Raw genomic sequence first — 25389 nt, 5'->3', positions numbered from 1 at the left:
GTGGTAGAGCATCGGACGCGTTATTCGAAGGTCGCAGGTTTGGTCCCTGTTGGCGGCAGGTTATCTTTTCGTCCACTTTACTTTCTTCACATTTATATTCTAATTACTACAAATAATGCCCCCCATACTTTCCTTGGCATTATTGTTTGTTAGTTCTCATAAATATCAATAGCGATAGAGACACTCAGTGTCATGCACTTAAGGTGTATCAGTAATTATCAGAACCATGCCAATCTTATTTGTTAACTAAAACGTTAAACTATTCTGCTACTAGAGGGAGACTGAATACTCTAAAAACATCATTTTCTCTTGTGATAAATCTGGGTGAAATTGCAATGGCAACCAGGGGAGGCTATTTTCTTGAAGCTATGCAGTGCTGTTTTTTTTTTTACAACATAAGCTGTTATGAGCTCACAACAGCTGATTTGGTGGCCTACTTGTATACTGCCGCCACCGCCGGTGTCCATCGCAGCTATCGCGTATCTTGTTGATGATGATGAATAAACTTTATTTCGGTCCCTCGGAACGCGCCCTAGCACGTTGTGGGCCGCTCCCATGTCGGAACAGAAAGACCAAGTCTCTCTGCTGCGTTGCGTATCTTGAGGGAAAAAAATGGCTTGAGGCAGATTCAAACCCAGGCTTTGTGCGTGGCAAGCAATTGCTCTACCACAGAGCCACGCCAATGCTTGAATCTTTTTTGGAAAAAGGCCCCAAGTACAAGTACAGCGAAGAAACGCATTAGCAGATGTAATATCGTGTGGCAGAAAAGTAGAATCTAACCAAGCGTCACACCATGTGAAGTGCGTAACAAGTAAGTGGTTTAAGGCTTCCCACCCATTACAAAGGGCTCAACCATAATTCTTCATCATCCTCATCATCATCCACCATAGAAACAACAAGTGTGCAGCTAAACAGGCACACATATTGCCTTAAAAATGCATAGTTGGTGCTTCGCTACTCCGTGAAATGGGATGATTTATTGCGTAGTGGGTTTGTCGCAACTGTATTTGCAGTAGAGTGCTTTACAGTGGGCTCCATGAAGGCCACTCCGCCAGCTTACGCTGCGGCTATGCTGTGCATTCTGAGCAGACCTGGTGTTTTTTTTTTCTCTCTGATAGTAGGTACCGTATTTATTCGAATATAGGTCGACCTTTTTTTCCCAAAAATGTTGCCCATAATCAGCTATCGACCTATATTCGTGACCAAAGAATCTCGACCTATATTCGCGATCAAAGCGACCAAAAGCACCGCACCTATGCCGTTCAACTGCCGCGCCTGCTGTTCTTCAAGCAGTTCCTGCTACATACGCACATTATATACCATAAAATCTGGTATAAAAACCGTACCCGTTCGCCTTTTCCGACTAAGTAACTAAGAAAAAAAAAGTTATTTGTGCAATAGCTGCACACCGCCTTTTCAAAGCCCCCGCAAAATGCAGCCGCTCCGCCATGTTTGCGCTGGAACCCGTGATTTCCCTAGGTAGGCCGTGAAGTCCCTAGCCCCCTAGCCGTGCTGCCTGCCGACGCGCAGCCGCACTGGCACTGGCCTAAGGCCTCACTCTTTGTTTGTTGTTTGATCTGACGTGACGGTTCGCATTTGCAAATGCGCGGTTGCGACGGTGTCACGTCGGTAGCGCTACACAGCTGACTTCAAGCGTCAAGTGATACTTTTTGCCGAGAATTCCAGCAATTGTGCCGCTCAGCGTGAGTTCGACGTAAAAGTTGATTAGGGGTTGGCGGAAGCAGCGGGACCGACTGTTCGCGTGCAATGGATGGCGTCGTGCTTTTCGCGGCCCAGCAACTGGCAGGCATGACGCTCTTGAAAAAGAACTGAGGCTCCGGGCGTCAAGGAGGCCCTGCAGAAGGCCAACAGACCTGGTCGTCATACCGCTAGGTATGACGTCCCGGCTACATTAAGGACCGGGTGGCGAAGAGTTACAAAGAGTGGCTTGAAGGAGGATGCTGCAATGACACCGACGGGACGCCGCGAGAAGGGCTTCCCTCAATGAAGTTGCGACGTGGGTGAAGGACGCGCGGAAAGACTTGCCAGCGGAAATTATCGTGACTGGCTTTAAAAAGTGCTGCATTTCCAACGCAATCGATGGCAGCGAAGTCGACGTCATTTGGGATGCCGAGGATGCCTGCGAAGAATCCGACAACCTTCCTTGCACATCTGACGAACATGACACTCCCGGCAGCGACTAGGGCGCTAAGTTAATTGTAAATAAAGGTGTGCTATGTTTCAATTTTCCTGTTTCTAAAAAAAAAAAAACATGGGTCGACCTATTTTCGAATATTTTTTTTTTATTTCTGGTAGAGTGCTATAAGTAGGGGTCGACCTATATTCGTGCCCGACCTATTTTCGAATAAATACGGTATATTACTGGAAGCATCATAACTTTGCATACAGATGCATACAGATGCATACAGATGGAAACGGCTTTTAGCATACAGATGGAAGCATTTGGAGTAGAAACCACATCGAAACTGCACCATGGGCATTGGTGATCTTTCAACAAGCTCAGTTGATGCAAACTGCGCACAGTGGTGTCTTGTCAACGAAGAGAATTAATATATAATCTCGGCGCTGCAGTTTACAAGAGTACTGATACTCACCACAACGTCAAGCAGCAGTTCACCCTTAGTACCATGCAGGATCTTGACCAAGTTGCCGATGCTCTTCTCCCAGATATACAGTGCATGCTGCCTGGCAGAGCCAGCACAAATGTATTCCCCGTCGCCCGAAAAGCAGCACTTCTTCCACATGGTTCTGGAATGGAAACAAAGAAATCTTGTGTTTTACAACAAGGCTTGCCACAGCTAGCATCTGTCTAACATCGACAATCATTACACCTACCAGCATAGGGATAAAGATTTCGGTATGACTGCCCAAAAGTGGTGTGGATACCTTACACTCCCCCATTGAAAATGTTCGGGTGGTACTGTTCTGTGGTAGTTAATGTTTACTTATTAATGCAAGAGCATTACTTGGCACGTTGCGTGGTTCCTCTGTCATCAAAAAGTTGTGGCGAAAAATGTGGTAGTACATAAATTACACCATCTTCAAGACTGTGCATGTGGCTGTTTGAAAAACGAACTTTGCAAAAGCAGTTGCTCAAAAAACTTGAGCTTGAGGTTGCTAAACAACTTTAGGATGCTTGAGCTTCGCCTTCAAGAGTAAACGCGATTGTGTAATCGGGCCTCGTGCGCATCACCTTCTCAATTGCTAGCCCGACTTCAGATCTCTGTGGCATGGCCACCACATAAAAAAACAGGTGCAGCCTGCTGCGTCGCATCGTAGTCAATGGGCGAGTGCATCTCGACTGAGTTGCATCACAGTTGCGGCCGCTTTTTTTGGTGAGGACACCACTGCTCCGGTACGCAAGGCAGATATCGGTTCGTGCTGCAATGTGATTGCCTCAGGATTTATGCGTGTTCATGTGCTTTTTCGTGTGCTTTTTTGTGTGATCATGTGTGTGAGCAGCTTGCCTCATGTTTCCTGTGCTTGAGTACGGTTTTTTGGTTGTGCATGTGTGGCAGATGGTTTTTTCTAGCAGTGTCATGCCGCGAAGCTGTTTTGTGCTGTTGTGCAACTCAAACGTGAGAAGAGACGCCACTGTGAAGTACCACGAATTCCCCTGCGATCAACAGTGTCGAGAAACGTGCCTGAAGAATATTTCTTGCCAAGGACTGTCAGTGAAAGGAAGCAAGTGGGAGCCAAGCGACAAGTCGCTGGTATGTTCATTACATTTAGCTGACAATGACTACAAAAAGAACACGAACATTAGGCTTATGCTTCTGACAGTGGTCCCGACTTGTGTTTCCCGGTTGTCTGCACTACATGCAAAAAAAAGAACAAGCAGCCCAGGAAACGCCGGCGAATGAATCCAGCTGATGACGCAATAGTTTGGGCAGGTGATTGCGAAAGCTCAGGAGAAAGCCTCTATGGTAGAACACCTGCTTGCCATGCAGAAGGTGTGGGTTCGATTCTCACTCAAGCTGAACATTTTCAATATTTATTTTATTTGCATTTTTCTCGATTTTTCGCTCACAGACAACACTGATTTTTCGCTCACAACCAACGATGCCAACACCGACACCGGAATTTATGCTAAACGAGCCCTTTAACACGATGGCGTTAAAAATTAATGTTAGCAGGTTTGATGAATGGAACAAAAATGTGTGAACGACGATGAAGGTGTGGTGCTGGACGGGTGCTATTCGGAGCCAGCTCTGTGCGTGAGGACAGCCAATCAGCTGATGACCTATGATGGCCCATAGAGGTGGTGTGCCACGATTGGGCCACGTGTGGAGGATATGTGGCAAAACGCTTGGAGGCTGGGGACGAGCTGAAGCAGTGGCAGACACAAGACAGTGGGCCGAAGCGTCGGACGCCGGCGATACAGGTTCCAGCCAGGGAACACAGCCGTCCGTGCTGCTGCCACCCAACCACCACCCGAGGCGGCATTGCCAGCACAATTACTACATCCCGGAGCGTGGCCTGGCCTGCTGTTCTGTTGCTTGCCGAGAACATTGCAGATCCCGGCGAGGCATCTCCCCGGTTAGTTGTTCAGCCCAGCAACGAGCGTGGCCTGGCTAACGGTCACTGCTGCGCCGAGCATCGTGACTCGAACGCAAGCTGACCACTGAGCAGGCTGACCATCCCTGCACGAAGCATCACGTCTCTGACGAGGGTTGACTGCTCACAGTCAGACCCATGCCGTCAAGCTTCATGGTTGTCACGGTGTCGCACATCGAGTCACCTTCCGCCCGCCTCCAGCCCCTGCACCTCAGCGTCCGTCATGCCGACCATCGCACCGCAACGTCTTCGAACTTTATTTTTTTAACTCGCATTCATTGTTTTTCTTGTGTTGCTTAGACTGTCTCTGTGTTCATTTTCCTTAATGCTTTTTGATAGTTGTTCTCTGTTGTGTGATAGACGTCGTGTGTGTTTTACCACCTCGTTCATGCATCCATTTCTCTCTGCACAGCACGCACAACAAGCGTGACGATAGTCCATACATTTTCTTTACAGCAGGTAATTGATCAGCTTATGGCCAAGTCCCTGACAATGTGAAAGGCAGGCCAAGCAGCAACAAAGTGAACACAGCAAGCTGCAGCAAGGCAACGTTCTGGTCTATGCAAGAGAGCTGTATTGTCACCCCACTCACACAGCCTGAAATCGATGTAAAAGACACATGGAGCTAAGCAACACATATGACATGATCCATGCGACTCTGGAATAACACCAATACAAGAGCTCAGCAACATTTCACCACAAAGCTAAGTTCATCGTCATAACTCAGTGACAAGTAATGCTCTCACTTTTACACATCATAAGAATTGCTTACACTCTAAGAAAAATAGAGTATTTGGGGAGTATTTCTGCTACACAACAATAATCGTCATCCACCTCGCGTACTTTATTCGCGTTATTACCGCGGTCCCGGCACTGTGCGTTATCAGCGTGACATAGCATTCTTGATAGGAAAGTGACGAGAGCCGGGTTTTCAAGAAAGAAAACGCGAGCAAGCCAGATGACGATTATTGTTGTGTAGCAGAAATACTCCCCAAATACTTGCTTTTTTTTAGAGTGTAGGTGCCCCCATAGTTCTTTTTATCTATATTAACTAAATATAAATCAACTACGACAAGACGATACCACCAGAACAACTACAATGATAAACTGTAAGCTATTAGTTACCCTTTTTATGCAAATATACCAAAACATTCATTTCTCTGTTGTAGTACCATACTGGCTGTTTAAACATAATACTGTATTAGCAAGAACTTAACAAGTAACATAAAGCTTAAACATAAGCATAAACATAACATAACATTAACATAAAGTAAGAGGTCGGGTATACGGCATAGGCTGCTGAGGGGGCCGAGCAGCGACAGCTGCGTAAGTGAGCGGCGCAGTGACGAGTGGTTGTTGGGGTATAGATGGTGGTAGGTGCTCAGCAATTTGGGTCCGAATGACGTGTTGAAGGTCAGGGGCCAAAGTCTGCACTGGCTCGTTCGTGAGAGGTAGTAGTAAAAGCTGACGCGCTACCTCTTCGCGGATAAACTCCTTGATGGTGGATAGCAGCGGCTGCTGATCGGCAGGGCGAGCAGTAACGTGCAAGCTCGATAGCGTGTCGGTCGTCGTGAGGGCTTGGCGCGCGATCAAGCGCTGCCGACGCAACTCATCAAAGCTCTGACACAAGGAGACGAGTGCAGCGACTGTGGTGGGATTCCTTGCGAGGAGCATCTGAAAAGCATCGTCCTTGATGCCCTTCAGGATGTGCTTGATCTTATCCTCTTTGGTCATGGTAGAGTTCACGTGGTTGCAGAGGTTCAGCACATCCTCAATGTAGCCCATGAAGTTCTCGCCGGGTTGCTGCGCATGTTGACGCAAGCGCTGCTCTGCCCGAAGCTTGCGAGCCAATGGCCGACCGAAAACGTCCGTAATGGAAGTCTTAAATACGGACCAAGTGGGAATGTCGCTCTCGTGGTTGTTATACCACAGCTGGGCGATGTCCGCAAGGTAGAACTGGACGTAACCAAGCTTCATTTGGTCGTCCCATTTGTTGCTGGCACTCACACGTTCGTATTTCGAGAGCCATTCTTCCACGTCCGAGTCACCTGAGCCGGTAAAGATGGGTGGATCTCGCTGGCGGAACACGGCGCCGCAGGTGACGTGGACTGCCGAAGGTCCCGACTGGAGAGGGGTCTCCTCGGCCATGGTGGCGATGTGGTCACGAACCGGGGGGAGTTTCCGGAAGCGAAGGTCCAGGTTGGTACTGGGAATCCACGTACCTCCACCAAATGTGACGTGGTTTATTGATGCGTCTTCAGGGAATGTCAACAGGCGTCTAGAGTAGGGCGTCGGAGAGCGGCGGGCATCAGGCAGCCAAAATCTGGGCAAGCGCGAGCTGGAGTCCCCTGCTACTCTTGACACTGCGGCTTGCTTGCTTGCTAGCTTGCTCGTGTGTTTCTTCGTCGTCCTCTCTTCACTACATTTACACTAATGACACCCGCTGTACCTTGATAGGCATTGTTCAAGTTAGTCATGAAATACATTCAATGTGCTAGCTATCAAATAATTTAATCGAGAAGGTGTCAATGCAAACCTGCAGAGCACGCACAGAAACGACCAATAACAAGGTTTAGAGTACCCTAGACAGTGCAGCTGTCTAAAAACAAGAACCCCAATATCTAGCAAGCTGTGGACCTTTGCAAGCATGAGCATCTTGTACTTAATTCCAAAAATAGCATGCAGCACTTCTATTGTCTTCTGTGCATGGACAATCTGATGCCGCTATATTTTACTGCACAGTGGCACTTATATGAATGGGGGCATAGAAAAACTACTCACAAACACATGAATGTGGAAACGTAATTCTCAAAGAACTAGAGGCCACACATATGGTTAACATAATCCGAATGGAATGTGATGGTGGAAACCAGGCATACATTATTGACCAAAATTTCATCAAAGACAAGTGAAATACTTCTACGTAAGTTATAATACTGTTGTTGTTCGGCATAGCAGACTCCTTGTGACACTCTATGTACAGACACAACAGTGAGATCTATGTAATATATGTTTTTTTTTTTAATGCTCAAAGAGACACCTTCTTGTGGCCTGAAAAATACCCTCTATCTCATGTATGCTAAGCTCAAGGGCTGGGTTTAATTCCCTACCATGGTGGCCAGATTTAGATGGCGGCAAAATGCAAGAACACCTGCATACTTAGATTTAGATGTACAGTAGATTCGCATTAAACGGAACCTGAAGGCAACAGGAAAATGTGTTCCAGTTAACGGGAGATCCGTTTACTGAGAGAGGAACAGGGGTGTGGAATTCTGGTATGAACCAATCATATTAGAAGCGGTTGTTCCATTTAAGCAGCAGTTCCGTTGAAGAAATTTTCATTTAGTGAGAGTTTACTGTACGTTAGGGGTTAGACGGCTGAAATTGAATTGGGAGCAGTTTTCGGAGCAGCAAAATTTCGATTTTGGAGCAGAAGAACCTTGATTCGGAGCAGTTAGCAGCATCTAATGTGTCATCTTAGGAGCTTGAAAAAGCCCATTCGTAGCAACTTGAAGAGACAAGCACATATTTTAAACGGCTTAGAATACACACAACACTGAAACAGCCTTTGGAGAAAGTTTTTATAAGACTATTGCCAGGTATGAACTACACTACCGTTTTACATCCCATACGACCTATCTAGCTTGAGTAAAAAAGAACATATGAGATAACTGAAAAAAGGTTCTGGAAACTAAGTTCATTTCATAAACATTTAAGAAAAAGACTAAAAAGCATCAAACTTCCCAAAAACACTGAAAAATAGTGAATGCACAAGAACTGTTACATAGCAGCAAGCCTTTGCTTACGATTAGTGATATGATTTACAGTCAAATCCCGCTACAACGAAATTGACGGGTCGCGCGAAAAAGTTCGTTGTCGCGGAATTTCGTTGCAGCGAAATTTCATCTATATACCACAAAAGTTAGGAATATCTGATGATCATGACTCGTCCTTTGGTCCCGGCAAGCGCATGCATTGTCCTTTGCATTTAACTGTCGCTAACTCGGACGCACTTGGCCGCACACCGTGTGAATGTATTTTCTCGCGTATAACACGCACAAAATATACAGAAAATTTAGCGCTAAACTCGGGGTGCGGGTTATACGCGAATTTCGTTGCGCAAGTTGGCTTCACGGCAACGCAATGAAGGCGGCTTTGCGTCAATAGGCGAATTATACACGTTGGTTATACACGAGCAAATACTATATGCAGGCTACCCCCGAAGCGTGCCGAGCGCGTAGCGCCGCGAAGGAGCGTGCCAAAGTTCGGTAGAGGCTAAGTGAAAACGAAGTGCCGAAGCTCCGCACTACCACAGTCATAAGCGAGAGAAAGGAAAGTCGAAACGCTTCGTGTCGTTTTACGACTTTGTTGCCTTTAATCTTTCTTCCGGTGTGTTAGCTGCGTACTTCAGCATATTCGCTATCGATAATCGCGACGATAGCGACGGCGGTCTCTGCTGCCGTTTTCTGCGCAGCGCTTCCGGCAAACGGTAGCGACGGTAGTTCCGTTTTCAACCTGTGCGCGCTGGCCGTGCGTGTGCCTTCAGAACTGCGTCGTTGCTATCTCTGATCGCGTCTGCCGTGGTTTTGGCCGCAGCATTGCATTGAGTCGGTGCGCGTACGTTCGATGGATGCGCGCGTACTTTCGTGGTCGCCCGTGGTCGCGTCGACACGACCGCATTTGTATTCACAGCGGTTGCGGCAGAATGCAGTTACGCTTGGACTAGGTGCGCGCTGGCGGCGCGTGTGCCTTCAAAACGCCATGGATGTCATTCACGATCGCAGGGCTAGTGACGACGAGCAGTAGTTTTGTTTTGAGTGCTACGTCAAAACAATGGCGGGAGTTCATCAACGATTCTTCCGCGGCCCGCACGCGCATCAAATCCGCCGGCAGCATCATGGCGGATGGACGATGTGTCGCCGAGCATCTCAATGGCGAAAAAATTTACCGGGATGTGCGTGAGGTGGCAGAAAGCATGTCTCCGATGAAGACACGGGTCTTGCGATGCGGCCGCACGGCTCTGGCAACGAGAAATGGTCGAATTTCTAGCGGAATTTCGCGGCAATCCTAGGCAAGCTCCTTTTCCTTATGTGGTGGCACTTGCGAAAACTTCGTTCAAGCGGAAATACCCAGAAAAAGCATTCGTTGTGACGAGACATTTTTCGCATTGTTTTCTATGGGCGGCTGACGGGGAATCGAAAATTATTCGTTGTGGCGGAAATTTCGTTGTAGCGGTATTCGTTATAGCGGGATTCGACTGTAGCAGATTACTGCTTTGGCTTTTTGTACGTCTGCTTATTTAGCTTTTGAAGCTTCCCTACAGCTTCCTGTAGGTCAGTGTTACTCTTTGTTAGGAGAACATCACTATAAGCATCTTCAGCTATCTGCTCGGCCACACGGTTAGCGTAGCATCAAGTGTACTGCACGCTTTTAACAGGTGACAACAAAAGCACGCTGCACCGCCGTTCGCTGCCACCTCGTGCGGCACCGCCTTCAAGAGTGCAGCACAGATGCCAAGAAACCTTGCTGCACTGACTATCTCGTCAAACGCGAGCATATGGTACTGCGAGCGTAGCGCCATTGTAAACGTACTGCACGCTTCTTTACGGGACGACACAGACGCACTTTGCATCAGTTCACTGCCGCCTTTCGTGCAAAATATCTAGAGCAGGGGTTCTTAAGCTTTCCGACCTTGGGGAACCCCAACGGCCTTTCCAGAGTGCCGTGGAACCGCCAACATTTTCTTGAGCATGAAGACAATCGAAAGACAATCGGAGGGTGATAACGCCTCTCGACGTGCGCAACCACAGTATTAACACTGCCCGCGTTGGCCCGTTCTACATAGACGCAATTCGATCTCTCTCGTGCCGCTCCGTGAGTCGCCTAAAGCGCCCGCCGACGATACACTGCATGCCTCAGGCACCGCACAGCGTAAGCAATATGTTCACGCAAACGATGCGCCGGACACACAGAGGCTTGTTTTACTTTTTGCAAAACCAAAAAAAGAGGCATGCCAGTCGCACAGCAAAACGGCCGTCGACCAACACACCGGTTGTAATGCTAAGCCTAAATGCTCGTGTAGCCCATAGCCGGCACAAAGCGACGCCTCTTACGCCCAGAGCACGCGTATCAAAGCGCTCGTTGCGCACTCTGATTACAAGACTGCCATAGAGCAGTGGCAAATCACGGTGTATGAAAACTGTGCCACGTGATCGCCAACGCGCCATGAGCCACGAATAAAATGCCGAGGTGCCCGTTAATATCATTTGAACTGGTTTGAATGCTCACGAGCATCGTGCAAGTTTCATGGCGCGCACTAGATGAAGAGTTTTTAGTGCTGCTACCCCGTTGGTCTCTCGCTACTCGCAGACACCCGATGGGCAGATGCGGCGTGCGATGGCTTCGTCAAATGCAAAATGCAGTATAGAAATTAGTTGCTAATGGGGTTCAACTCTGCTACACTGCCACTTGGTAGTTTTCGCTAAGCGAGAGCCGTGCCAGAATATCACAACCTAGAGAGTAGAAGCAGCAAGCTCGGGGCATGGCAGCACATTTTTGCGGGGTCACGCATATTTACAACTGTCCAGAGGAAATTATCGCGGCATATGGGAGCCTTCATTAGGGAGGTGCATCGAAGAAACACGCTTGGGCGCGTCTATGTGTTCTGCGAACATCGTATTTTCTTGGTATTCCTGGCGCTGCTTAAGATCGTATTGTCAACTCACGTCTTTTTTTTCCAGTGGAGATGACGTGGGCATCAAAATTCTTGCTTTTGAGGCTGTTTTGGAGCAATTCAGCGCAATTTTTGCGATTTTTATGCTTTTGGAGCAGCTTGGCGCAGGAAAACGGAATCGTATCAAAAATGCACAATATGCACAGCTGTCTGTAGAAGAACCCCAGGTGGTCGAAATTATTCTGGAGTCCTTCACTACACTTTGCCAGATAACTGTATCGTGATCCTGGCACTTAAAACATCGGGAAATTATTAATATTAATTATTATTATTGTCTCATGTATGGGTGACTTCATTTTCCTGTACTTTACACTTTAGCTAGCTCAATTTATGCTCTATTGACATGGCAGCCATTCTGACATGACCAAAATAAAAAAAGCTTTAGTTTCAGGACCTTTGCGCTGAAGAAACATCCTAGATTAATCTAATTGCGTGACTGAAGGATTGATTCATTTGGCAGTCTCATAGCTGCCCTCTATTGCAGCTGCACTTACTTGTTCACCAAGTCCTGCAACTTCTGCAGTGGATCTGGCTCCCCATCTCGGCCAAAAGACATCACTTCACTTGCGCTGTAGACTCGTATTATCCGGTCAGCCGTGTTAACCAAGAAGCAGCTACAGAGAAACAGATCATTTCTTTTAGCATCATGCCTCATCACCATCATTTTCAGCCTATTTACGTCTACTGCAGAATGAAGGCCTCTCCCAGCGATCTCCAATTTACCCCATTTATAGTGAGCTGATTGTATTTTATGCCAGCGAATTTCGTAATTGTGTCACTCCATCTGACCTGCCACCCTCGGCTATGTTTCTCATCTCTTGGTATCCATTCCGTCGCACTAACTAACCATCGGTTATCTGTCCTTTGCATCACATGAACTGCCCAGGCCCACTTATTATTCTCAATGTCAGCTAAAATGCTGGTTACTCCTGTTTGTTCTCCAATCCACTCTGCTCTATTTCCATCTCTGAAAGGGCCCCTAAACCACCTCCAGTATTTTTCTAACATTTCATGCAAAGATGCACCAAACAACGCCATATGTGGCAGCACTACGAGCCCTGCGAGCAAGCCGCAAAATAGAAAAACAGTCCCTTGCTCCTCTCCGAGCCTTTTGGTTTCCCCCGTGTTGTCATGACGTCAGCACCCACATCGAGTACCTGTTTGTCTGCAGCAGATATACAAGCGCCCCCTGCAATCACTTTTCGCTCCGTCCAACGCTGCATGGTTCTTCACAAGTTTCTATGCTATTCTCCACGTTTCCGCCTCAGACGTTATTATACTCGCAGTATAGAATGGTCGTATCCTTTATGCTTTAGAGACAGTGCTAAATTGCCTGTCATGATTCGGGAATGTCTGCCGTAAGCACTAGTAGTTAATGAAGTAGTAACATAAATGACTGCAGAAAGTTCACAAAGGAATAGAACAAAGCAACTTACTCGCCCCGTCTAGCAAATTCGATCGACTTGATCGCTGTAGTGTTTGACGTTCCAGTGGTGACTCGAAATGATGCCTTCACTTCAAGATCTGGGACTGACACAACGAGTATCTGTAATAAACAAGTGAAAGGACCTTAGTTTATAGTGAGCTTCCCTCTCAGGAAGCAGCACTGCGTTCCTACTTAGGCACAAGGTATGTTTATCATAACCTCCTGGGAAAAATATTAACTGATGACAACACATAAGAAAAGTTAAGGCAGCCTTAAACTAGTGCTGCCAAGCCTGAAGAAACAATTTAGCTGGGTGGCCTTCCTTGTTTCTTTTTACTTTTCTCTTTGTTTCTTTCTCTTTCTCTCTATTTTTTGGTCTCTTTAATGTCTCTGTTTCTTTCTACTTCTTCCTCTCTCTCTCTGTCTACTTCTTTCTATCCCTTTCTCGCTCTTTCTATCTTTTTTCGCTTTGTTCCCTTCCTTTCTCTCTCTCTATTTCTTGCTTCAACTTTCTTTCCGTATTTCTTTCTCTGTCTTTCATTCTTTTTTTTCTTTTTCTTCCCTTTCTTTCTCTCTCTTTCTATCTTTTTGCTTCTCTCCCCCTCTCCCCCATGCTCGTCCTCTCGACTATCCGAGTTATTGCATCCCACGCCGGACGAATCGGCGCAGCAGGAAAGCGTGCGCTGGGTGCACATGTTCGGAACCAAAGCAGAAGATGAAGAAGAGGACGAAGTGAGCGCGTGCTGGCCGAGTTATTGCATTGCACGCACTAGAATAGTACAGGCCATTCATGATGATGACAGTTTTTGCGTACTCATAACGACATAACGAAAAGCATAACAGCTCCATCCAATGTAAAAGCTCAGCAGAGAACATAGGCTGCACTGCTTCCATTTATGTGGTGACATCTGTTCACCCCGCCTCTTAATGGTAAATTGCCAACTTGTCCAATGAATGAACTCTCTAAACCTCCAGCAGCAGTTTTTCAGGCTGCAGCGACGTCACTAGTTTTACCTGGACCTGCTTCAACAACCAATATTATAGATGAAACGCAAAAAAAAGGCCAAATAAGAATTGAGAATGATTAAACCTAAACTATGGCTTGCTGTAGTCTGCAGCTTTTGACGACCACCTGTTACATCTGTAATGTACAGTTCAAAGTAGATCTGTTTGCTTTCTAAGCATAATTGCCACCAATTATTACATACATTCTTGAAGAAACATCAAAAAGAAAATATGACAATGAGCCAGACTGAAAACATAAATGCAGGAATCACAAATATCTCAGTTTTACCATGACCAGAGGCTTCGTAAGTGAGGAATGACAAACAAACAAATAAAGTGTAAATTTCATTTGTGACATAGCTACTAATTACTGCAGAATCTACTCAAGTTTATACGATTACACGTTACTAAACAATGACCGCTGACTTCAAAAGTAAACAAGGCTCAGACTAACAACTCTTAAACCATTTCCAAGTGGAAAGTGAAACAAGACTACTGAGGACTGTAATTATTGAAGAAATATTCTGCCAGTCTCAACTTATTTCCTTAAACAGACCTTTAGGGTCTCATTGATGCTTTAGCTATGTATGTAATCACCATTATGTGACAACGTAATGTGCAAATGCTGTCTCTTGATAAAAGCAGTAATCTCGCAGAAAAGTGAAATCGGTGTGTGATGGTGTAATGTGGGCCCAGGATCCGAAATAATTCAACCGGCAGTCAGGTGATTCTGTACACACAACACAGACTTTAACACAACCGATAACTCTGACGATTCACACACAACACACTACAGCATTCCTTATTTACATCCTAAACGTCCTACGCGCCTCGCACACAAACTGTCCTATTCGCCGTTATGAACTGTTGCCGCTGCGGCGAGGTCGGTCGTCACCGGTACTCCTTGGGCAGTCAACAGTCACGCTGCCTTGACCGTGGCGAGGTGGTAGTGGTGGTGATGATGGCACTGCAGGCCGGTAGATCACCAGGCCACTGCAGTGCAGGTTAACTGCCCGTCGCCAACATGAGCTGCGGCCACCTCGTGACACCACTCGGGCCCCAGGACCTCAGGGCAGGAACAGACTAGGCTGCCGGTCTCCGTGTCAGCACCGGGCCCAGAGCGGGAAACAGGCTCACCAGGTCCACATGGCTGCCGGACGCCTGGTTGAGTGCTCAGCCTGAAGCAGGAAGCCAGGCTCACCAGGTCCGCAAGGCTGCCGGACGCCAGGTTGAGCGATGTCGCGACCCGAACCGCCGACCAGCGGCTGCCGTTCCAACCGTGTCGCGCTCCGACTCCTTGAGCCGCACGCCCCGCTCGCGCTTCCTCTTCGTCGCCTTCTCCTCCAAGGCGTACCGCAGAGCAGAACTACCGTTCCCTCTTCGCCCCGTCATGGGCCACACAATCCACATCATCACACCACCCCCCACTTAAGATAGTTGCGAGCAACTATTCCACTCCACGTCAGGCGGTGAGTCGGCAAAAGTGCAGGCGCGTTTGTAAAGTGGGAACAAGTTCACACGAGTCCGAATGTTCGTGCTCCACACAGTACGTTAATGAAAAAAAAAACACACAGACATGACAAATACAAAACTGGAGAAATATTCGAGCAATTCAATTGCGACTTAAGTAGTCTGCTCCTACATTGTCTGAGCTTTTTTCTTCTTACTGGTTGCGGGTGGGTGCTTGAAGTTTTTTAAGTGCTGGGCATTCCTACTGAAACATGCCTTTCCGTATCGGCACACTCGCTCGTCATCCCGATCCCACTTCCCGTTGCCTACATTGTCGCTCTTGTCTTCTAGCGGCGTGGTACTCTTTGCCAGCGGAAGCGCCGGAGAATCGATTGTTCGTTGTTTGCCTTGATGGCTACTGCTTGCGATGTTTCTGCCATCGGCGTGCCGGTTGAATTTCTGCCGGTTGAATTATTTCGGATCCTGGGCCCACATTACACCATCACACGGTGTCATCAATGTACCAGAGGCAAAACTGAATTCCATGTGCCAGGAGACGGAATGAGCACTACGGTACGTAAAACAGACGCTCTGACGCACATCACCAGCCTTTACAAAAACCCATAAATAGTAACCTATACAAAATATTTCAAGCATACAAGCTTCACACTACATTCTTGTTTTTTTTTTTTGCACCATCACATATTAATAATAAAAATACTCCAGCATACCTTTCCCTTTGCATTCCCTGTGTAGATATGGCCTCCTCTTCTATCAAATGAAGCAACAATGTTCAGGTCTGACTGAAAGTCGCCAGAGGAAAAATAGCACACTAAGTAAACAATGGAGGGTAGAGTAGTCAGAAATGGGGCTAAAAATTTTTTTGTGAAGCCACAATCACTACCTCATCGTCGAGGGGAATTGTGGAATGTGCTCCATCGACGTTGACCAGAACGGCAGCATGCTTAATTGGGCACACAAGGAATGCTTTGCTGGAAAAGAGATGCAGACACCACCACTGATCACCATGACTGCGCAACAAGCACCGACAGCAAAGCAATCGTTTTTCAAGGAACCATCTATTACTGTTAATCGGGGAAATAAACTGGGGAAAGAAATCGGGGAAAGAAACATTTTTTTCTTTTTTTTTTTCCAAGCCTGGTGGTACACGTGTCACCGCCCCATTATAAAGGGGACGCTCATAGCATCCATCCATCCATCCAAGAGTGCTGAGCGGAAAGTGTGGAAGATAAAAGGCACGTTCATGTAGCCTCCGTTACAGGCACGTAGCCAGGATATTTTTTCGGGGGCGGGGGGGGGGGGTGCAAGGCCTAATTTGAAAGAAAGTCTTTCCATGGCAAAAAGAAAAAAAAGTTGCCTGGGAATATAGAAGGCTGGACGAAGTTTGGGGGGGGGGGGGGGGGGGTCAGCCCCCCCCCCTTCCCCGTGCCTGCCTACGCGCCTGCTCCGTTATTTGTTTGGCGGTAGCTCAGTGGGCAAAACGCCTGGAAGCCATCATCGCGGACGGAGAGGTCATGGGTTCGACTCCTATCAACGGAACTTTTTCTTTGTTTTTTTTTTCTTTGCCATTTGATGGCATTCATTGTGCTGACGTATTTCCAAGACGGAAATACTCCATGAAACTCCTGGTGAACCCCTTTAAAGGAAGGTATGTCTATCCAGAATTATAACAGAAGCACTTATGACCGATTTGCAGGAATGATCCCTTTGAAGAGCTCATGTAATCTGCGAGACCACTGAAGCCTGTCAAAGCCGCAAAGATCGTAGCAGCATATATTTTTGCATTGTTTTAGAATACTACTAAACCTTTATGTCAGCTGAGCAGCAGTTACCTAATTGTACAAATGCCATGGGTGTCTTGTAACATCAGCATGTGCCTAAAAGAACATGCGACGTGAGGTTTCATACTCAAGGGATCATGTGAATTATGAATTTTTCAGCAACTCATGTACAACTAAAAATGCCTGTTGGCTGTTTTATTCATAAGGAAAACATAATATGTTTGAAGCCTTGACAAGTTTGCTTAGCACCTAAGGGTCACCACGAAGACAAGCTTATAATGAAGATGTCATATAGTATCATGTCATGTGTTCTTGAGCACCGTCCATTCTATGAGTATTTTAAAAGCTGCTAATAATCTGCTGGAAAATGTGCGACTGGAAAGCTGTTAACAAGTTCCCATGACTGGCACAACACAGAAGTAATGAGAGATTAACCACAAAAGATGAAACCACACATACTCACTCATTCCTGGGATGAAACTGGACTTTTAATATCGGAGATGGGAACCTATACTTTTGGTCACATTCACCACTCAAGACATCCCAAATGCACACACTGTTGTCCGTTGATGCGCTGAGAAGCTTGTGGCCATTTCGACTGAAGCTGCAAACATAAATCAGAATCATCAAAATCACTCTACCACAAGTATATTGCAGGGCAGAGACTTTCTAAACATCTTCAATTACCAGTCTTCTGTTATCAAAATGTGCTGTGTATGTGCAAATTTAATCATTTCACCACTCTACCTAATTCTCTGCTGCTTTTGAATCTGTTTTTTTTTTTCCTTTGGCAGCCATCAGGGCCGAACCACACACAGCGTTTTTGCAAGCGTTTTTCCGGCGTTGCGTCTCTTGGTGTCATCACATGAATGTCGCCACAGAGGGCAGCCAACCACATGAGAAGCGCTGAGGCCAGCGCCAGCCCAGCGTTGCACTGTGGACAGAGGGATCGAACCTGAAACCTCACAAAGTAGTGTGCAATTTCCACCAATGGACCAACAGGAAATATTTCTGATCATAGCTTTTAGGGCTCATTTGTAGTTTTGTAATACAGTACTAAAAAAGAGACACAGTACCACTGTGAGTTCTAGTGTTCTTATACTTGTAGCGCCAGCTATTGACATTAAAAGGAACCACAAACTTGTAATCTATGGGCTCTGAGCTTGCAGTAGCACTCATTGTCGTACATCACTGAGGCCACGTACCTAATGGCCAGTACAGCCACTCCTGAGAAGCCTACTGCTGAACTTGAATATGGTTCTCGGAAACAGTTCAAAAACGTCACAAGCGCTTTGCTGTGGAAGCTTCTAGGGACAGAGCTAAGGCAAATACAAGCATCAGTGGAGAACTTGCATACCACACAGTGCATGCCGACGACTTGCAGGCCAACTTCGGCGATTTTTCGATGTCAATGGATCTCAATAAAATTCGCTGGGCATGCTCTTTTGCATGTTTCCGTCATTTATAACAAATTACAGCCTGGAGAGACACGCAGATTCTTTACAAATGAATTTTATTGATTGCCCCGACTCTCCTAGCTGGCTTCCCACAATTATTGGCAACATTGTGTGTGTGATGTCATTCAGGGTAAAGCGACAAAAGTGACGGAACCAAGGTGCAACTAAAGTGTCTGCTGTCTACAAGGCAATGATCGTGTATGTTCGGCCAGCACTTCGTTGGTTGGGCGTGCGAATTTCAGTTCCTTGTGGGCGTGGTGCGATGGGTGGCAAGCGGTGTTGTGCTGTGGGCTGCACACAATTACCGTTAACTGTCCCGAAACACTCGCAGCTAAAGATTACCCTTCGTATCCATAGCAGAGTGTTTACCTAGCCGTGCCTGTTAAGGGGGGACATGGCTTGTGGAGACCAAAAAATCATCAAAGAAAAAAAAGTGTTTTTTTTATTATTTATTACATTATTGAGATCTACAGCTATTCTTTCGCATGCAAAGCCTAACATAAGTCTTATAAGATCAGTATTTCATCTGCTCTTCAGATCCGTGCAACGAGTACGAGCTGAGCGTTAAATGTTTTTGGGTCACTTATTAAGCTTGTCTGAGTGATATCTCATGATCTAGAACAGCTAGAGCTGTAATTACTTCTTTAACATAAAGCCCAAGCCGTGTATCACAAAGTGCTGAGAGCAGAATTCTCATTTCCTGCTCATAGATTTTTAAAATTTGATTTTCTTTTCTCTTTATGGTAGTCATGGTAAAAACATCGAATTTCTTTCATCTGCAGAATGACAAGTTGTGATTCGATCTGAAAACTGTTTGCAGCGTTGCACTTAATGCATATTGTAGTATCTAGCTATCTGATAATATGCACTTTCTGCTGCCAGGTTTTCCTTCTATTGTCTCCAGAAACAATAGAGAGGCAGCTTTGAGTATCTCATAAACCACTTCACCTACAAACAAAATTACTGCATATTTGCGATCAGCTTGAAAAACTTAACAAGTCTACTTCGTTTCATCAGGTTTGGACATAAAGTACAGTAAATATCTCCACAAACCATGTCCCCCCTTAACTGCGCATAAAGTATGGTAATACCGTACCGGCTGAAGACTGCATGTGCACGAACGTTACCGTATGGAAACACTTTCCGTCGACCGTGTATGGGCCTATCCGTATACGGTAAGCTGCACATTGTGCAAAAGGTGGCTCGTACTTGGATTTATATTACATTTCATCAACCGTACCGACGAGATACCAAACGCTGCTATCCACAAACTTATGCATTCTTCCCATAATAATAATAATAAAGAGCTTAAGTTTGTTTCCAAACTTCTTAGAGTTACAAAGGCCTAAAGGCCTTCTTTTCGCTGTGTCCTGTGTTTTCCGCTGGTTTTTATCCTTTGTGACTATGTACCAACTAGCCCAGTCCAACGCCTTGGTATTCTTAGAGTTAGCATTTTACGTGATCGCAGCAGCCACAAACTTGAGCTGCCTGGACAGGTGGTGTCATCTAGCGGTGAAATGTGCAACCAGGAGAGCATATAACCAAGCAGGTGTGCTCTACTTCATCCAAGAGGAATGGCGATTCTAGTTGGCCACCAAATGTGTCCGAATTGCAGCTGTCATTGTCCGACAGCTCCGAGGAGCTTGTGAACGTGGCATGCTCAGTCATAGACATGGTACGGATGTTGAGGCGTAGTCACCTTTCCACTGAGCGTCTGCTCTTCACCACTTTCGCAGCTTTCATACTCGGTGCTGGCGTGACCGGCACGGAGTATCACCAGAGTTGGCCTTTAATAGATCCGAGGCGGACTGCAACCGCTTCAGCAGCAGTAATGACGCCGTTATATAGGTGAAAGTCACTGCTAGCTACATGCTGATTGGTTCTTTGTTCATCGAACTGCTTCCGGCATCGACGCAGACGCTGCCAATGTTTGGGACGCCTGAGATGGTGTCACTTGGCACTGATGCCGAGCGACGCTGGGAAACAAAACGCTAGATGAATGCCAGCAAAAATGGTGCATGTGTTTGGCCTTTATGAGAGGTACCATAAAAATGTGATATCAAATGCCCTTCTCTGAACACCACATTTGCAGCAGGCTAGGTTTTATCCAACTGAAGGCTGTGCCAAAATCAAAACACAAGACTGATTTATGGGGTTGTGGAAACCAAGGAAAAGCGAGCTAGTATTAAAAAAAAACCTTAGCAGACGACTGTAGGTCAGGTGTGACCATCTCTTTCTTTCTTTCTTTATCAAGCACCTAAATCTGAGTGTCGAAGTGTCATTGAATTAGGTATGTCTGCCTTTTAGAATGCAGCCACCCAGCACTGAAGCAAGCGCTGAAGGAAGATCTACACATTCACATTCATATGCCAGGACACTTATGCAACCACCATTTCTCAAATATTTTTAATAATAATAATAATAATATCTGGTGTTTAACGTCCCAAAACCACGATATGATTAAATATTTTTAAAGGCTTTCCATGTAGCAGGTGCAAAGTCAAGCTCCTGTCTTGTCCTATTCACATGCAGGGCATGGCAATAAGTCCGTAAACTTTTTGCAGCTCAAACTTATTAATGCGATAGCATTAAAGAGGTCCTTTTGCAGAAATTCCGGTGTCAGTTTTGTTGATTGTGAGAAAAAAATCGAGGTAGATGCAAATAAATAAGTAGGTATTAAATTATAAAAATCTTCAGTACGAGTGGGAAGTGAAACTAGGCCTTCCACGTGGCAAGCAGGTGTTCCACCTGTTATGACTGGCAGTCGGTGGCGATGCCTGACCATGAGAATCGGCGGGCGAGGCGTTCTCACACTGCTAGAACACCTGCATCCTTCCACGAAACGGAATTCCTGGGACGGCGAGTGACCAACAATGGGCAGAATCTCGGCCTCAAGGTCCGGGACGGCAAAGCCGGAGACAATGGGTCACCTGGGTTTGACTTGGTATGCTGCCGAAACGATATGACCTGCATATTTGGACAGGAGTCGCCGCAGACCCTTTCTGCCTTCGGGGAAGAATCGGAGGAGCAAACACGTTCTGCCCTTCAGGGAAAAGAAGAGTACGAGGAACGAGCCCGAGGAACCTGTCGCCTTGCTTCCCCCACAAGCGTGCCGTTGACCACCTGACCCTTGCTGCTTCAAGAGTGCAACGACCCCTCAGCGACAGTGAAATGGACTGTGCCATGGTGGGTGGGGTCGTGTGTGTGATTGGTGGTCATCAAGAAGGAGGAGCCAAACTGAGGGGCTAAAACGACAGTGCTGAGTGAGAAATGGGGCTCTGAGCCCTCGGTAACAGGCTCATCCAATTCGCTCGTTGCTGAACTCTGACCTTGTCACGATGTAAATTGAGTGTACGAAATGTGCCAGTAAACTTGTTATTGTTTTCCCATTTTGCTAGTATCAGTTCCTCAACCCGGAGACTCGACTACGCTACCCAACGGAGTCCGGGTACGACGCTGCCCTATCGTAGCAACAACCTGGTTGCCGATGAGGGACGGATCCAAATAACTGGTCGCAACAACTGGTTGCAGCGGTGAGATGGATTCAAATACCCAGGCACGACACACCACAGATCCATGAAAGTGTTTGAAACTGTTTTGGGGAAAAAAAAAACGATATGAATGTCATGTAGTGCGACGAGTCTCCTTAATGGATGTACTGTAAAATCCTGAGCAAGCACCCTCTCTACAGTGAAAGATTATCCGACAAGATTTGGAGGGGGGGGGGGGCTTGCGCGGTCACGAATCATAATTCAAGATGGCAGCGGAAGAGCTGTGCATGCTTCCAATGAAATGTGTTATTGAATAGGCATGCATTCACTGACGTTATTAGCCCTCTTCAAGCGAATACAAAAATTAAATGAAGCAGTGAAAATGGCGGGAGGGCAGGGGAGGGCGCTTGCACAGTCATTGGCGGATATTTTCAAATCTACAGAAAAAGGGAGGGGGGCGCTTTCTCGGGTAGAGGGATTTTACGGTAATACTGTGTGGCAGAAGTGTAGAATCGACAAAACATGTGAATTTCACGAGTGGGTGGTTTAAAGGCCAAACCATCACAAAGCACTCGGGCATAATTAATCATCATCAGCAACAACAGCATCAACAAAGTGTACAGCTTGCAGGTGCATGTGGCACCTTAGGGACGAATGGGGGTACTTCACCAAATCGCAAAAGGAATAATAATAGCTTAGCGGGCGCTTAGCAACTGTATTTGCAGTAGGCATTCTAGGTTATTCTGAAAAGGCCTCTGTTACGTGCACAGACGTTCCTTTTCTTGCGGCACGGCCGAGGCGTCCACTGAAAAGCGAAGCCAAGCTAGCGATTGAGAAACGGGGCCCAATTACGCTATCGCGTCTTACTCTTGAAGGCAATGATCAAGCATCCAACAATTTAACATCAATAACGATTACTTTGTTCATACAAGACGCTTTCTTTTGATTACTGTATGGCAACTGTAGATTTCAAGTGTACCACCTAAAACAAGACTTTTCACTTGCCATAACGAGCAGACCGGATGCACGTGGGCACTGACGATTTTGGCAATACCGCGGGTCAGGAAGTCCCAGATAACAAGCCGGCCGTCATTGCAACCAACAGCCAGGAGAGTCCCGCGTTTGTTGAAAGCACACGTGACTGCCAAGCTGATGCAGTCCAGTGCGCCATCGAATTCCTGCAAGGAGTCAGAAGCAGTAAGAAGTCCGAATGAATTAACACCAAGGCCTCAAACACGTGGCCCACGACTTCACAAGAAATAACGTTTTGTGACTTTGCTAAATGGCACTCGCATTATTTTCTCGCCTATTGTGATTAATAACGCTTTGTTCAGGTAAGCCGCAGAGACGGGAATGGTCTCAAATATTCTTTCTTGTGAGGCACCCCATGCAGTCACTATGTGTTGAAAAATAACCGTGGAACAAAATCCCTATATTTCAGAATCGGCATCCAGATTTTATTAATTCTAGAAATCGGTGTCGATGTTTCTCGAATCCTGATGCCAAATTCCCTTCAGGAATGACCCATACATGAGACGTGACCACTTCAACCCCCCCCCCCTCCAGCCCCCTCCTGCCGGCCTTTGCAGGACTAAACTTTGTGACTGCGGCCTGCTAGCTGAGGTGAGTTTGAGACCCCTGGATAAAGTGCTTCAGACACCACTGAACACAAGCTGAAGCCAGGTAAAATAATGGTAAGTATTGAAACCAAGTTCTTCTGGTGCCATGCTTTAACATGTCAATGTTACACCAAGGCATCGCAATTTAAAAAAATAGTATGCACATTTACTTTATAGATATAGATGAACACAATCAGCAGTAAATTCAGGTTCATCCAGGACGCAATGACAATACACATTAATCTATGCAAGATATATCAATGCGGGAAACCTTATCTGATTTCACAGCATGACTAGGTGATACGCGACTAAGTTTTGCAAGAACACAAATGAGAAAAACAACTTGTGAGGCCTATAAATGGGCGGTATGTCTTGCAGGCTTTCACGAAAGCAAGCCACTTTGTTGTGTCCATTGCATGCGCTTCTGAAAGCCACTGAGGCAGTGTCAACTTGGTTAAGACTCCTGATAACATGGAAGGGAACCAATGACGTGATGAAGTGTATATTAAATTTCACACATAATCGATAGCTAAAAAACAACATTTTTAGTGGCAAAAAGCATGACATTAACAGTGCCACCTGCTGTACACACTCTGCATAAGCAAACAGTCCTTGTGTTTTTAACTGTCAAGGTAGCATGAACTCTACAGCTCAATGTCTTTAGAAAGCACACAAGTAAGTTGCTGTTAACATAGACCAGTCAATGACTGCAAAACAGCGACTGCTTTAGTTCGGCGAGGTGAGCAGTAGTCTGAAATGCCAAGCTATTCGCTTGAGTATTATCTCCTAAGCTGTACACTCTAATTTAAAAAAAATAAGACGATTGCGTCGTGATGCTGAAACGACGACGTACGTTAAAGAGGCAATATTTATGCATTAAGATCGCGATATAGAGAAACTGCGGATTCCCAAGCAAATGTGTCTTCGAGATTACACTGCATATTTATCACTCTAGAAAAGTTATTTCAGCTAGGAACGCTGTGTGGTGTAAAAGGCTGGAACATACCTCGGGGTAATTCTGGCCGAAAGATTCTGGAAAGCCAAATAGAGAAAAGAATAGGTTAGTGACTTTTCGCACAAACACAGTAGCACTTCTTGTCCTTACATTTCCTTACATCTAAGCGCAGCCGCGCAGGCTACAACGCTACTACTGCTGGTAGAAGGATAAACATTTTATGAGCTTATGTCTGAGAATATCAGGCAAAGCACAATACAGCGATCGTAGTGGCATCGCAAATACTTAGCTTGACGCGTTAACATGTCACGGTCAGCAAGTTTCTCTACAGTACTTACCTAATAACTCGAGGTTCATTTTGCCTTGACAACGCCTTTAGGGCGTATATTTACATCATAAGCCTTCAGATGAAGTTCAACGCTGTATATCGGCACGTCCTTAGCAGGAAAACGCAGGAGCATCAGCTATTTTTTGAAATCTGAGTTTACTTCGACGCCATTTTAGCGGCTTGGCATGGCTTGGCCCGGCTTGATTGCATAGCGTCTCATCTTTTGCATTGGTTTGTTTGTACGTGTCCTTAAATGTCGGTAAGAAAAACTCTCAGTATAAAAATTATTTAATATTTCTGGGGTGCAATCGCGGAACGATGCTATTTCCGATTCCAATACCATATTCTATGCTATTCTTATCAGCACGAGACTAAAAAGCCACCAAAACATCGCCCAATGTTAGCAGTGTAAGCACATTTCATGGTGGCTACCCTGTGCCACCGAGCAAAACTAGCGTCTTCGTGTACCCAGAAATTCCCTAGGGAAGTCGGCAAGTGAGGTGAAACTTGAGGCACTCGAGAGCGTGCGTTGCGTTAAAATTTCTG

At 46.2% G+C, this 25389-nt stretch overlaps 1 protein-coding gene across 2 annotated transcripts in view; it reads right to left on the bottom strand.

Annotated features, from left to right (window-relative positions):
- The window catches only part of LOC119393530 (retinoblastoma-binding protein 5 homolog), a 64152-nt gene extending 39113 nt beyond the window's left edge, over window positions 1–25039 (bottom strand). For both annotated transcript variants that reach the window (XM_037660596.2, XM_037660597.2), the window contains exons 1-9: window positions 24854–25039; window positions 24567–24592; window positions 22947–23119; window positions 17457–17597; window positions 16096–16183; window positions 15923–15994; window positions 12748–12857; window positions 11806–11925; window positions 2616–2769 (exon numbers count right to left, since the gene is read on the bottom strand). In XM_037660596.2, the coding sequence (XP_037516524.1) occupies window positions 2616–2769; window positions 11806–11925; window positions 12748–12857; window positions 15923–15994; window positions 16096–16183; window positions 17457–17597; window positions 22947–23119; window positions 24567–24592; window positions 24854–24872 (903 nt within the window). In that variant the 5' untranslated portion in view covers window positions 24873–25039. The remainder of the gene's footprint in view (window positions 1–2615; window positions 2770–11805; window positions 11926–12747; window positions 12858–15922; window positions 15995–16095; window positions 16184–17456; window positions 17598–22946; window positions 23120–24566; window positions 24593–24853) is intronic.
- Between the last annotated feature and the right edge of the window lie 350 nt (window positions 25040–25389).

This window comes from Rhipicephalus sanguineus, chromosome 5, assembly GCF_013339695.2.
Source record: "Rhipicephalus sanguineus isolate Rsan-2018 chromosome 5, BIME_Rsan_1.4, whole genome shotgun sequence".
Classification (NCBI taxonomy): Eukaryota; Metazoa; Arthropoda; class Arachnida; order Ixodida; family Ixodidae; genus Rhipicephalus; species Rhipicephalus sanguineus.
Note: the sequence above shows the minus strand (reverse complement) of the source record. Positions and strands in the feature narration are given on the sequence as shown.